Source organism: Anser brachyrhynchus (assembly GCF_964034855.1).
Source record: "Anser brachyrhynchus genome assembly, chromosome: 17".
Taxonomy (NCBI): domain Eukaryota; kingdom Metazoa; phylum Chordata; class Aves; order Anseriformes; family Anatidae; genus Anser; species Anser brachyrhynchus.
This window is the reverse complement of record NC_137710.1, coordinates 470083-484829: the sequence shown is the minus strand read 5'-3', so window position 1 is coordinate 484829 and position 14747 is coordinate 470083. Positions and strand designations below refer to the sequence as shown.

General features: G+C 52.7%; 1 protein-coding gene across 26 annotated transcripts in view; it reads right to left on the bottom strand.

Annotated features, from left to right (window-relative positions):
- MN1 (MN1 proto-oncogene, transcriptional regulator) overlaps positions 1–12553 on the bottom strand; it is a 180835-nt gene extending 168282 nt beyond the window's left edge. For 25 of the 26 annotated variants that reach the window (XR_013940249.1, XR_013940250.1, XR_013940251.1 and 22 more), the window contains exon 1: positions 8986–12553. Coding sequence is in view for 1 of the 26 variants with exons in the window: in XM_080559017.1 (XP_080415143.1) it covers positions 8986–12418 (3433 nt within the window). In the remaining 25 variants the exon portion in view is untranslated. The remainder of the gene's footprint in view (positions 1–8985) is intronic. The other variant, XM_080559017.1, reaches the window with a different exon arrangement.
- Positions 12554–14747: the final 2194 nt, after the last annotated feature.

Here is a 14747-nt window from a genome sequence, read left to right as displayed (position 1 = left end):
TCCTGTTGCTCAGACCGAGAAATGTATTTAGGTTATTACATTCACACACCGTGTCAGAAGATCCATAGTTGCCGCCTCCCTTTTTGCCAGGGGAGAAGAAATACCCCACCGAGGAGGGCAGCACCGCTGTGCCCTTCCCACCGCCGAACGCGACAGAAGGCAAGTGACCCAGCGCTCAGCCCACCAAGCGGGACAAGGTGCTCCCCGCTCCGCTTCCTGAGGCACGCTGCTTCTGCACACCCTGCGAGGGCAGCAGCGGCCCGCTGCGCGCCGCCCTGGCCCCGCGGCCCACCCAGCACCGCCACCTGCCCCACGGCCCCCGGCTCCGCGCCCCACGGCGCCTCCCCCTCTGCGGCCGCGCAGGGGCACCGGGCGCTGGCCAGCACCCGCTGCGCAGCACCACATTTCATCTGGCTTGGGCTGCAAAGCTTGAGCCGGGGGAATGTCTCCTGGGCTTCTGAAGTACGGCATAAAGCTCCGTGTCAGTTTACGGCGCGATACATATGATCTTAAATAATAAAAATAATAATAGAGTGGGACCTCGATATATACTCCACTGTGATCTAAATCAAACAAATACCCAAGCATCCATAAGCGCAATGGTAATGACTTGACCAACTGTGCCATCTAGCCAAGAGACAGGAATACTCACACAGCCTCTCTCCGCCTGCTTTAACCTCACAGACAATCGAGAGCGTCACCTCCAGCAGCGGCTGGGAGGGAACGCGGACGCAGGGTCCCTGGGGACGCAGCCCTTGCTGGCACGCATTTGCATTTCTGTTTTTTAGATATCATCCGCTGTCATCGCGTGCTTTTTATGAGTTCTCTTATTATCCAAGACCAAAAGGCTTTAAAATGCCATGATAGGGAGAGATTACATATATTCTAAAAAAAGGGGAGGGGGCAGATTTCTCTAGGAAGGAGATCCTAAAATTCGGACCGGATAATAATCTTAGTCCAGCCTCCATTTCCTATGCTAATAAATCAATTTATATCTTCATAGCAAAACGGCTTCAGGGTATTTACAAAATATAAATAAATTTAAAAAAAGTTGTGCCATTCTTTTTAACCTGCATTTTGGGAGGTTGAGGAGGAAGGAAGGATAGAACCATTTCCAGGTTTTTTTCCATGTACCTGCTTCACACTGCAAATTAAAATTTTCAATTTTAAATTAGGAGTATATTCTTAATTAGGGTATGAAGTGTTTTAAGATTTTCCTCACTTTACAAATGGCTGCTTTCTCAATTAACTATGCTTCCTCAGCCTCAGGATGATCTTTCTATTAGCAATACAAATGCTTTCTAGTATTTTGTGAATACTAATTCACAAAATTAATTAAATGCAGACTTAACTCTAAGAAATATATTTTACCACAAAAACAAACAAACAAAAAAAACCCACACACTTTCACAACTGCTGACTGATTAAAGGTTTTTCTGTGATCAAGAATGTCAAGTCCTAAAGGCCCAGCAGTCAGAATTCAAGCTAAGAGAGTTAAAAGAAAAAAAATAAAAAGGCAGCAACTCAGTTTCCTCATCTCATCTTTTAAAGGCTCCACACAGAAAAAGATATATCCAAAAGGTCAGGCAAACCAGCCACTAGAGAAAGGCTGTAGCACAGTCTCTAATACAACATTCTGCAGCGAGGAACTAGCAGAGCTCTTCAGAGCTCACACGTGTTGTTTCTGTGTTTACTCGCAAATAAATTGTATTTATTTTAATGTAAAAATCTATCAATGCAGCACTTAAACATAACCAGATTTCTGCTTATCAAAACAAAAAAAAGCTTCTTCAGACAAACCTCAAAAGCTAATAAAAAATTAGACAGCGCAATGTCATGCACTGCATTTTTATGCTAAAATACCAAACAGACACAAATAGACTGCTAAAATTTGAAACAAACACACATGACTTATGCAACTAAAGACACACAGCACAAGTTAAGCATGTAGACAAGAAATGGTTCATTTTCGGGAGCTACCAGATAGCAATGCATGCACATCAGGGAACGAAATCCTAAGATATAATGAACAGTTACTATATAATTGAGGCCAGACGAAACTTTGTAAACTCATATTTAAAAATGGCTGGCAGGGGTCAGAGCCAGCTGAAAGGGATACATTCTAGATTTGTCTTGAAACACACCAGCCCAAAACACAAGGCTGCTGAACACAAACACTTGTGCTGCTATAGAAAAATAAATAAGGGGGGAAAGCTACTAGACAAAAAGGTAACTACAATATTTTTTGCATCAGTATATAGACAGAAAGTACAACACTTTATAGAGAGTACATTTCTGGATCATCAAGTCATACAACTAATTACATCAACTAAGGAAAATGCATTCCCCACATACATATGCTTTTGTCATTTGCAAGGAGATGAGCTGTATATGACGGCTGAGAGGAAAGCGCTGGGGGAGAGGCCAGAAGAAGGGGCGTTGAGGAGGGGAGCTGCAAAGCGGTGTCACCTAGGATGTTCTCTTTGAAGTATTAAGAAAGTCAGCTTGTAAAAATTAATGGATTAGACATCCAGCTGTTCAATTCTCTGCTTTAAATTTAAAAAGTATTTGACTTGGAAACATTGGCACATAATCCATAAGATATATTTAAATTTGTAAAATAATAATAATAAATCTTTGCATTAAAAAAGGTCACTAATAATTAGTAATGTTTTAACTGCATCAACAAAAATGTGTTTTGCAAAGGAAAAGCAGCTAACTGCAAAGAATATTGGTATTTTTACATAAGCCAGTCACATTAACACCATGTGCAAATTGGGTCTATCTACGAAATAGAGAAAAATACAGTTTACATTTTAAAAGCTGAAAATTCTAACCAAGATGAAGAAAGACAGGGTGGACCTTGAATTCCTGGGAGATTACACAGCTTCACCTATTTAATTTCTAGAAGGTGCCCTGCTCTGTGTCCCTTGCCCAAAAACTTGATGATGAGGAAGTGGAGAAGAAAGCCATGTCCTAAATATACTCATAAACGGAAGCTCTCTCTTAAGAACAGCGCTCAAATAAATGAAACGAGTAATTCTATATACCTAAAAAAACCCACCTCCATCTTAAAAACATCCCACAAAATAAAAGCATACATTTACAGATGCAAATTTTGTTATTTTCAAGGGCTTCAGATTTTTCAATGGAGGAGAAAGAAAAAGGAATACTTTGACAGAAAGCTTGCTACTGGCTGGAGCAGAGGCCTGCTATAGATACGTATTTTGAGTCTGAAATTAATTATCTATGCCTTTTGCACGTGAAGCACTCCAGCCTGAAACATGGTAAGAACGATATATTTTATCCTAATAACAAAAAAGGGAAGAATCCCACTGAACACAATTTAACTGGTCACTTTTGATATTCTATGTCTGTGCTAGCAATTACGTAATTAAACTGTTCCTGATATTTGGTAAATTTGGTATGAAAAAAAAAACCACATATATTGGGCCACCTGAAGATTCATTTTAGAGCTGGATTCACTCTTTCTGTGGATACTCTACTCACATTTAAAAGAAATACACAAGAAACCTGAGACTAAAAATGTACAGTAATTTGTCTAGTACTAAAATTTTATATGGCCACATAAAGACATATTGCCATACCAAAACCTCATACTGAACGTTGCAGAAGAAGGGAGTCAACTGTTACAAATAAAGGCAGTCTATATAATTTTAGGTTAGACTGTTTAATGTCTTATCATTTGCTCTATATAAGTAACAACAAACTGTATTTGCAGGTATTGACTATTAATAAATTTTATGCATTTATGTAAAATTATTTATGGTTTTATAGCACAGCGTTGCACTAGATCATTGTTAAAAAAGCAGCTATCTCATGTTAAAAAAGCAGACACTAAGCAATACATCATAGATCAGAATAAATCTATGCTCTGACCTATGCTCACAGATACATATGAAGTCTAATCCATCTCTTTTTTCATCATAGGTAAAGAACTAAAACATACACACACACTAATTTCAAGAAATATATCCCCCAAATGTCATGCACACTCTCACACTTAGCATGTACAAAATATCCCCGTTAAAACTAATTTCACAACAAAACATACCATCATAAAATAGCAGACTTGGTTAAAGGAAAGTATCACGGTGCAAACCAAATTTGTGATGTGCATTAATTCAAATACAGCTAGACAATCCAGAGACGGATAGACGGATGTAAAGGCAAATAGAGTGGCTACGGTATTAACTGAAATCACAATAAATTCACACACCTTCTGCCTTAAATATTTTAATGCATTATAGCAGCAATAGCAAGTAATACTGAAAACTCTACCCTTGCCTTCTCTAATATTTGCCAGAAAAGTCTACAAGTACAGTGCTGCAAAATATTTATTAAAAAAATGTTTCTAAACAGGACCATTTTCTTGTAAGAAAATATTAAAAATTATAGTTTGTCAAAGTAGACATTAGAGTACTACTGTCACCCAGATGAAACCAGATCAATCAGAGGCAACCTTTCATTTTTTTTAATAGATCAGAAGAGTTTAAAAGAACATATTAAACCCAAACCTAATGCACACTGAAATCTTTTCTACAATATGCAATGGGAGTATTTTTTCCTCATAAGTTTGCCTGCTAATCCAGATCATTTATTAAAGATGTGTATTTCATATCTGTGGAATATATCGCATAACTTCTTGGCAAAGGCAATAGCATTTTTTTCACTAACAGTTAAAATTCCTGGTGTACGTTTAAACAGCTCTTTAAAGCAAACAAAGCATCATCAGGAATCACAGATTCATCGCTGCAACGTGCACTGAGCTTAGTCAATGAACTCATTTCCAACAGTCCTTACTATGGTATAATTCCGTTTAAATCGTATATTGCTTGAAACGATATTTAAGTGTTTGAAATACCTCACAAGAGGTCCGACAAACTCAGTCCCAGTAAACAAACCTACTTCCTTCGTAAAACCTCTCAAAGAATTTAGCTGTATTTAAAATAAAAGCACACAACAGAACATACTAGGAAAAGAAAGAAAACAAAGGCTCATAGCTGCATCTGGACCAAATTTGTCTTTTGTTAATATATTTGGTATTAATTTACAAATGTTACATCCTGCTTCTTCAACAGTTTTGGCCTGCTGGCTCATTTAAATGGTAGGTTCGGTATTATGATGAAATATTTACAAAAACTCAAGGATAATATCTAAAATATGCTGCACCACACTTGCACATCGGCACAGACAGAGTAGTGCAATGGCCACAGGATATCTGACTATATTCTTATTTTTTCCAATCAACCTGCTTGGTTCTAGGTTACATTTTAATGTCTTCACCTGACACATGCAGTATGGGACCTTCAAAATTTCAATTAAAGACTAAAGCCGAAAGCCCAGTAGAACCTAATTACTGGGTTCCTGGAGAATACTAATCAACATGTCACTGAAGGAAAATTGTTCTGGTTCAGTCAAACCAGGCAGAGCAGAAACCCATTACACTAGTGCTAGGTTTTTATGTGAATTTGATCCCGTTACTCTTTGTTAGTTAGAGCTACGGTATTGGAAGTCAACATGACCTCTCTACACTAAATATTGTCACTTTTCACTTCTAGCTCTAGCTGCATGGCAGAGGAAAGGAAGATATTTTATAATGCATTTTTGGTGAAAAACAAACAAACAGCCTCTTCCCACAGTACATGTTAGTACGAAATACTATATATCAGAGAAAATTCCTTACTGAAAACTGCATTTCAGTGAAAAGCGATGACCGGTCACCATTAGGTTAAATTCAGAAGAAAAATGCAGACATATACACCAAACTCGCTAAAGGCTATTATTAAATAAGTGTATACATACTACACAGGCACCTACAGCACAGGTGTCTGAAATACTGTTATCTGTTGTCATCTACCTTTAAAACTCGGATAGACTGTTAGGTATTAGCAAATCATTTTAATACCACTATGAGTATGAAAAAGAGATGAGTTATAAGGAATGTGAACAGTTATTAAAGCAACTCGAACAAGTTGTTTCCATCAGTAATCCAGGCATTAATGGAATATTCAAAATGTTCCTGGTTTTGCTGGGTTTTAGAGAGCTTGTTAATTACAAAAATATCCCTCCAAGAGCTGCAGTAGAACAGAGCCTTAAACCCCTCTCGCACACGCACTCCACTCCTACAGAGAAGAGCAGCAAGAAGGCGGCACGCTGAATTCAGCGCTCTGCCACGGTAAAACTTGGTCATTCACACCGGTCTGAGCCTTTCTTCCACCCCTCCCTGAGTCCACAGAGGAATCAACACGCACCACAACAGCCTCATACTATGAATAAATTACAGAACATTTTCTCTCCCATCACAGTAGGTCTAATGAAATAGCCCACCAACAACGCATGTGTGTTGGTTAGGGAAGTTAGGTCTAACAACTAATTTCACTCTTAATAATATTACACAGCATTACAAAATGTGTGCCACGGTAAACACTCCTCCAATGTAGTACTAAGCACATTTAGTAACCGCTTGGAACTTGGAAGAGTGCTGTCCGAAACCTGCGTATTCATCCTACCTGTGTACAACAGGGAACTGCTCGACAAAATACCATCGATGCAAATCTCAGTTGACTAGAATGGTTTAAAATCTCAATCACTAGAAAAATAAAGCCCTTTTCTTGAACACAGTTTCAAACACTCAAGTGTATGGTAATGTAAAGTCAAATTATTTCTACTAACCAAAGAGAATGGCCTGTTTTATCTCACCTATTGTATCTTTATCACTTCCAACAACAGTTATGGTGAATTCTCTACTGGTGTATATGAATTTCCTCATCCAAAGTACCAGTCCATTCAAATCCTTCAAGTGACTCAAGTGTAAAACAAAATGAGTGCCTCTATCCATTGTTGTAAAACTGGTTCGTTATTTTGTGCTTACTCTCTGAAATACTAAAACATATCCTTATATAGGAACACTGATTAAATGGTTTTCCTTCCAAGTGATGAACTGTTTTAACAGCAACATTGTGGTTATCGCGACCAGAAAGCAATTACTTATTTCACTAGATGTTACTAAGAATAGTGATGATCAAAGTGAACGTAGGAGTGCTGTTAAAGAAGGCAACACTCCATATGACACAGATACATGAAATATACATAATTCTAAGCCAAATTACACTTTTAATAAAAGCACAGACTATTCATTGTTTTGTTAGGCTTGTTTGGATTTTTTTCTTTTTTTATTCCATGAAATTAAGATCTATGGAATAAGCTGCTCTTTTAAAATCTATTTTTAAGTGTAGCACAGTGTGTAAATGTTCATATCTGTATATATGCATATTATGTGCATGTGTGTGTCTGAGAGGGAGGGTGTATGCATGACAGAGGGAGGGGTGTGTGTGTGTGTGTGTGAGTTGTGAGAGAATGTATATATGTGTTCGAGTCTGCCAAGGTAGAACTGACAGGAACTGTGATTTGTGCTAACTAGCTATTGATCCAGTCAGATCTAGATGTTGTGTACAAGAAACAATAAAAGAGAAGGGGCCAGGAAGGATGCTGTGTGCAACTCCATTTAAAAATGGAAAAGAAAGGCCCCAAACAAACCAATTTATGTCCTTGCCTGGGTGAAGCATGGAGAATGCTGATGGGCTTCCTACAGTCTGCTGTGCATGCTAAACACTCCCGCTTCAAATGAGAGTCTCCTGAGCTGGGCATTAAACATGAACAAAGAGACAAACAGTGGGGGCTAGGATTCACGCTTCAGAAAGCCAAAGCTGGAAAGCCAACCAGAACTAGGAGTAGGAAATTGATGAGTTTTCAAACCACCTCAGCTCCCTTTTGATTTTCCTAACACCTTTCTTAGTGAAATTACTAAGCACATTATACTAAAAAAAGTCAGTCTGTAAGACTAGGCATAATGAAAATAATTCCCAGCTACACAAGCAGTACCAAACAACAACTTTCCTAGGCTCACATAGTGAGTTTATACTGCGTAAATTATGCACGTGTACTTATAGCGCATCAAGAAATCACCTGTGTGCATTCACACAGCAGGTAAATGCATGTGCATCTATTATATTATGCAGTATATATTATGCATTATATTACATAGTCAGGCGGCTTAAAAAAATATGTATTTGATAAGATAAGATAGAAACCAATTGAATCCATAATTATCTTTAGCCTAAAAAGCTTTTATAATAGAGGGTTTTCCATTAATGTATTTTTTTCAGAGCTTCGAGAATTACGATGCCCTCTGGACATGGGGAAGGATCAAAACTGACAACTAGTGTCGAAATTAAGCATATGTCAACTATGCAAGTTTTATATCAGACCCAGAAGCTTATTTTAAATTTCCTTTTTAATAACAAAATAAATGCCAAGAGCCTTTTAGTTTAATATCACACTGCTACCAGGCTTTTAACACATGCAGGAAAATACCTGAAACCGGCAGGAGAACACCACTAACAAATACATGCTTTCACAGCTTAGGAAGACTTCTCTAACAGTTTGGAGGAAATGACTGGAAAGGACGGAAGGCACAGGGCTCTGCAGGGAGCCCTCTCCTCAGCACCCCACGCCAAGCAGCATGACAGGGCGCCGCCGTGAGCCCCTCTCCTCAGCACCCTGCACCCCAGAGTGTGGTCGGAGCTCTGCCATGAGCCCCTCTCCCCAGGACCCCCGGGGCCCCTGGGCATGCCAGGCAGCCGGTGGGGACAGAGCTGGCGGCAGAGGACACCGCGCTCAGGGCCGTCACCCGAGGGGCGGCCAGTCCCACCACGCTCAGCGCCGGCCGGTCCCCACAGGGCAGCAGGCGCTTTGTCCCCTCCATCAGCCACCCCCAGCACAACTATCCGGCAGCCTTGGTGCCAGAAAGTGCCCAGCACCTGCCCTGGCTCCCGCAAGGGGCAGAGTGGGTCTGGGGCCAGTGCATGCTCCGTGTCCAGGGACCAGAGCCCCACCACCTCCCCTGCCCTGAGAGCAGCCCAGGGTCTCCCCCCACGGGAACCCGCGCAGGGCAACAGATACCTTCTTTGCTGGGGTTCGGGGGCTTGGGCTTCTCCCACGGCACCATGGGCTTGTCCTCCTCCTGCCCCTCCATCAGAGCCTTCTCGCCAGGCAGGTACCAGGTGGAGTTGTGCTCCGCCATCAGGGAGTCCAGGTCAATGGTGCTCATGGCACCCTTAACGCCCTCTGAGCAACAACTGCTCAGGTCACTGTCCCCATTCTGCCCTGCGCACTCCCCCTTTTTGCTCTTCAGCCCCAAGGGCTGGTCTTCCGAGATGCTGAACTGCTGCCGCTGGAGCTGGATCTGCGCCTGCAGGATCTCCAGAGGGTGGATCTCATCCTGGGCTGAGGTGCTCGTGGGGGTCCGCACCTGCTCCATGCCCGGTGTGCCAGGGTGGGCGCCCGCTGTGGTGCTGAGCCCATAGCTGTCAGGGGTCGAGGTAGATGTATTGAGGAGGCCGAGGGCCAGGGGCTTCTGTCCGTTGAGAAGTGCATGCTCCCCACGGGGCAGCTTGGGCGAGCCGCCTAGCAGCGGGCTGCGGGTGGGCTTGGAGACGGTGTTGTCGGAGCTGGAGGACACCTCGTCCTCGTTGCCGTAGCTGGTGCTGACCTCGTCAGGAAAGTCCACGTGCGGGGAGCTGCCGTCCGACTTGGTCACGCTCTGGATACCGCTGTCCAGCGACGACATGAGGTCGGGCTGCTCCCCCAGCAGAAGATCGCCACCCTTGCCCCAGGAGGGTGAGGTCAGGGGCTTGTCATGCGGGGTGCCCCCTCCACGCTCCGTGCCTGCAGCCCCTGGCGGGGCCCCCGCAGCTGGCGGCGCCGGCTGCCCAGGGCTGACGCCAGCCCCGCTGCCCTCCGTGGCCGAGAACTTCTCGAAGAAGGTGCCGGGGCTGACGTGCCCACTGTCCCGTTTCCGGCGGCCCCGCCCCCGCCCGCCGCCCGCCTTCCCCTCGCCGCTGGCCGCCGGCTCCAGCGCGTAGCCGGGCGAGAGGCTGCTCTCGGCAGGCAGCAGCGGGGCAGCACCTGCCGCCTTGCCCGCGCTGCTCCCGCCTGCCGGCGGTCCTGCTGGGAAGTAGTCCGGGGCAGCTGACGGCGGCGGGTCAGGCTCAGCCTGGCTGAGCTTGCGCTTGGCCTCAGCCGGGCTCTTCTTGTTGAAGGTGACGTTGAGGTTGGGGGCGCCCAGGCTGGCGATCATGTTCTGACAGGCGGTGGAGAGGGCGGCCAGGCAGCTCTGCCCGAAGACGTTGTCCTTGCTGGCCGGCTTGCTGAAGGAGCCCAGCGAGAGGGCACCCAGCTTGCTGGCGGCAGGCCGCGGCGGCGGCGGCGGGGGGAACTCAGGTGGGGGTGGCGGATAGGCACCCGGCGAGGCGCTCAGGGTGGGCGCAGCGCCGTGCGCCGCTGGCTGCCGCGCGGCTGCCCCAAAGGGGAAGCCTGGCTGGGCGGCAAAGTCGGCAGGGCCACGTCGCTCAGCAGGGGCATTGGGTAGCGACACACCACCACCCGGCGACTGCAGCTGCGAGAGGCCGCCCATGGCAGGCGCGAAGGGCGGGTGGACACCAGGTGAGGGCAGGGCCTGCGCTGGCCCCTCGCCTGCCATCCGCAGCGGCTCTTGCAGCCCCAGCCCGCCAGCGCCCGGTCGGAAGAGCACAGCCGCGCCGCCCGGCTGCAGGCCCAGCTCATGGGGGGCCGCTTCGGCCGGCAGCCCCGGCGCTGCCATGCGCCGCGGGAGCAGCTCCCCGGGTGGCGGCGGCCCCGCAAACCAGGCGCTGTCAGGGGCCAGGTGCGGCGCCGGCGGGTCAAAGCCACGGCCGCTGCCGGCCTCGCGCTCGAAGGCCGGCGGGGGCAGGCCGCTGGGCGGGCCCACCTCACCGTGGTGCCCCAGCTGCTGCAGGCTGGGTGGCCGCAGGCGCTGCTGGCTGCGCGAGGCCATCTGCTTCATCACCAGGGCTGCGTTCTGGCGCTGCGCCAGCGCCGGGTGCTCGGGGCCACCGTGTGGCAGTGGCCCCCCAAAGGCCTCTGGCGCCGGCGGGGTGAACTCGCCCGGCAGGCCGGGGTAGGCCGTTGGGGAGAGGTGGCTCTCCATGGCGGGGCCGTGCATGCTGCCGCCCCAGGAGGCGCAGCGCTCGACGCCGGGGTTGCTGGGGAAGTCGAACCGCGGCCTCTTGGCGACGCTCACGTAGGGGGCATCGAAGTGCTGCAGTCTTTGATTTGGTGGCTGTTGTGGAGGAGGGTGCTGCATATTAAACACGGGGTCGGTGTAGGGATGCATATTCCTGTTCTCCAGTCTGTGAATAGGGTATTCAAACTGTGCATGCTGGTTCTGCATTATTGGCCCATTGTCCTGCAAGTTGGGGTTGGGAGCATTGGCTTCTGTTTGCTGTTGCCTAGGGATGGCTGGCGGGCAGGAGTTCTGTCTGGCCAGCAAGCCCGGCGGCTGCTGCGGCTGCGGCGGCTGCTGCTGCTGCTGCTGCATCAACGGGTGCCTGGTGCTGGCCCCCGGCTCCAGGCTGGCGGACATCTTCCGCGCCCCCCCAAAGCGCTCGAAGAAGACGCCGTGCTGCTGCGGCGGGTGCGCCTTGGCCACGGCCATGCCCGGTGCCCGGGGCAGGGAGGGTGTCCCCGGGTAGCTGCCGCCCGCCGGCACCTGCCGCCCGCCTCCGTAGTGCGGCAGCTGCCCCTCGGGCTCCGACGGCGAGAAGACGGGCAGCTCGAAGTGCCCGGCGGGGCCGTCGCCGGGGTAATTGTATTCCAGAGAGTCCACGCCGCCCTGCGCGGGGAGCCGCCGCTGCTCCAGGCCGTGGGGCTCGGAGGAGCCGGCCGCCGGCAGCCCGTGGAAGGAGGCGGCGCGGTTCGGGGACTGGTCGAGGGGCAGGCAGGGCGCCGGCACGGCGTGGCTGGAGGCGCCGGCGCTGTGGTGCTGGAAGTCGGGCAGGTTCCCGGGGCGCTGCTGTCCGAAGCCCTCGGCGCCCTGGCTCTCGGCCATGTGCTCGTAGCCGTCGGCGAACGCCGTCTGCCCGCCCAGCGCGCCGCTGTAGCCCAGGAGCCGGCCGCCGTGCACGCAGGAGGCGCCGGGGTCGGGCCCGAAGTTGCCGCCGAAGTGCGGGTGGTGCTGGTGGGGGTGGTGGGCGCCGCCGTGGCCGCCGTGCGGCTGCTGCCCGCCGAAGAAGCCGTGCACCGGCGGCTGCATGCCGCCGCCGTGCAGCTCGGCGGGGCCGCGGCCCGGGAAGCCGTACGCGTCGCCGGCCAGGCTCATGTTCATGCCCAGGAGGGGCGGCTCGCCCAGCGCGCCCAGGGCCGGGTCCACCGCCGCCGCCGCCGCCGGGCCGCCGCCGGGGAAGGCCGGCGCCTTGAAGTGCGCGCTCATGCTCAGTCCGGGCTGGCCGAAGCCCCGCTCCCCCTGCCCGGCGCTCCGGCTGCTCATCTGCGGCTCGAACTGCTCCAGCCCGAACATCCTGCGCGGCTCAGAAGGGCATGGCCGCCCGCGCGGCTCCGCCGTCCCGCTGCCCTCCGCACCGGCCGCCGCGGCTCGGCGGCCCCGCTCACATCGTGCCGCGCCGCCGCGCCGCCGGCACCGGCACCGGCCGCCCGCCCGCGCTCACCCCCGGCGGCTCGCCGCTCGCTGCCGCCCGGCGCCGGCCGCGCTGCGCTGCCCGAGAGCCGACGGGGCGGCGCGCCGCCGCTCATAGGCTCCGGCGCCCGGCAGCTGCGCGCCGCATCGCCGGCCCGCCGGGCGCTCGCCGCTCGCTGCCCGCGGCCGGCGGCTCGCAGGGCTCCGGCGGCGGCGGGGCGGCGGGGCCGGGGCCGGGGCTGCGGGCGGGCGCTGGGAGGGCTCCGCGGCGCTCCCCTCGCGCGCGCTCCCCCGCTCTCAGCCGGCGCTGGCGGAGCAGCAACAAGTTTTGCATTTCAGCGATGAATTTCAGCCATCGGGGCTGCGCCAATGAGCGCCGCGCGGCCCGGGGCGGGGCTCGCCGTTAAGGTGGCTCCGCCGAGCGCCCGGCCCCGCGCCCCGCCCGCCCCCTCGGCGCGCTCCGGCCGCTGCCCCGGGCCGGCGCCGCCGCTGCTCCCGCGGCGCGGGGGGACGCGGGCGGCCGGGGGAGCCCGCGCGGAGCCGCCGGTGCCCGGCCCGGCCCGGCCGAGCCGGCGGAGTCCCGGAGCGCGGTCGGGGAAGCGCGGCGGGGAGCGGGGCGCGGAGGCCGGAACCGGGCGGCGGGGTTCGGGGTCTGCGCCGCTCGCCGGCCGCGGCGTGTCCCGGTGCTCCGAGCGCACGGGCGCGGCCGGCCCCTGCGGCGCGGCGAGCCGGCAGAAGGAGCGGCTGGGCGCTCCGGCCGCCCCAGCGAAGCCGGCGGCACCGCGCGGAGCCCGAGCGCGGCGCCCCGTCGGGGTCCGGCCGCGGCCAGCGGGAGCGGGAGCGGGGCTGTCGGAGCGCGGCATCCCTGGGGGGAAATAAATGCCCGGTAGCGCCGGGGGGTTGGAAACACCCGGCAGGGTGAGGCGCTTGAGGTGTTCGCAGCTCGCACGTGTCAGTAGCTTAAAAAAGAAAAAAAAATACTCCACAAAAAAAAAAATAAATAAACAAATATAAAGAGAGATCTATAAATATGCGGCCGAGAAGTATTTGTATGAGGCAGGAGAGTTTAAAGGGATTTTTTTTTTCCTGCAGGATCAGGATGCTGCGCTGTGATTAAATATTGATTTTGTGTAATTAGTTTTCATGTGAACTATCCTCCTTGCTGATGGCTCGGAGATTTCAGAACTAGAAAAGAAATGGAATTGGACGTGGAAATTATTACTTAGCCAAGTGACAAGGGAGAGGGGGGCTGCGGGGCCGGGCTGGTACCAGGGCAAAAAGCAGGAGCCGCGCAGCCTGACGGCGGCACAAAGGAACGGGAAGCAACTCCCGTCCGCAGCGGGAAGGCGGTGACAAAGGAGAGCCGCCGGCCCCCCGGGCCCGTGCCCCCGCCGGCCGCGGTTCGGGCCTACGGCCGCGCCGCCCGGCAGCGCAGCGGCCCCGCGCCCCCCCCCCCAGCGCCTCCGCGCGGCCCGGCCCGGCCCGGCCCCGCGCTCCCGGGGCTCCGCGCCCCCGCCCGCCGCCGCCTCCCTCTGCGCCTGCGTGCGCGCCGTCGGAGCGGCCGTTCCGAACGGGCACAGCGCCCCCTGCCGCCCGCCCGCCCCGCGCGCAGCCCCGGCCGCCGGGGGCTCGGCGGAGGCGCCGTCGGGGGGCACCATCGCGGCTGCCGCCCGCCGGGCCCCGGCCCCCGCGGCCGGAGGCGGCCCCTGGGGGCAGGGGGGTCGCCGGCGCCGGGGTTGCTCGGGACGGGTTCCCCCGGGCCTCGTCCCGGCTCCGTGTTCTGCTGCGGCGTGGGCGGGACGGCAAGGGGCGAGGGCGGCTGATGGTTGTCGCCGCGTGCGTCTTGGTGGTGCCGTGGTGGTGCGGAAAACAGGCGGGGGCTGCAGTCCTCCCAGGGCTCTGTTTCGGAGCTGGGGCTCAGCGCCCTGGGGCCCGTCTGGCCCGAGACCTCTTCCAGCTCTCCCACAGCCATCTGCCTCACCCACGAACGACTTCTGCTGACTGCAGTAAGGGCTGGACCGTGCCCCAGCTAAATAGGTTCTTGCAGCAAGCGAGATCTTTCGCTGCATTACCCCTCCAGCAAGCGCACTTGGCGTGTTCCCCTGTGCCTCTCCATCAGCTCAGGCAGCAGGCTCACAGTGCCAAAAGCACGGTGGTTCCCCTGTATGCAGGTGCCACGGGCAGCAGGGCTGGAGTTCATGGCCTTGTATAA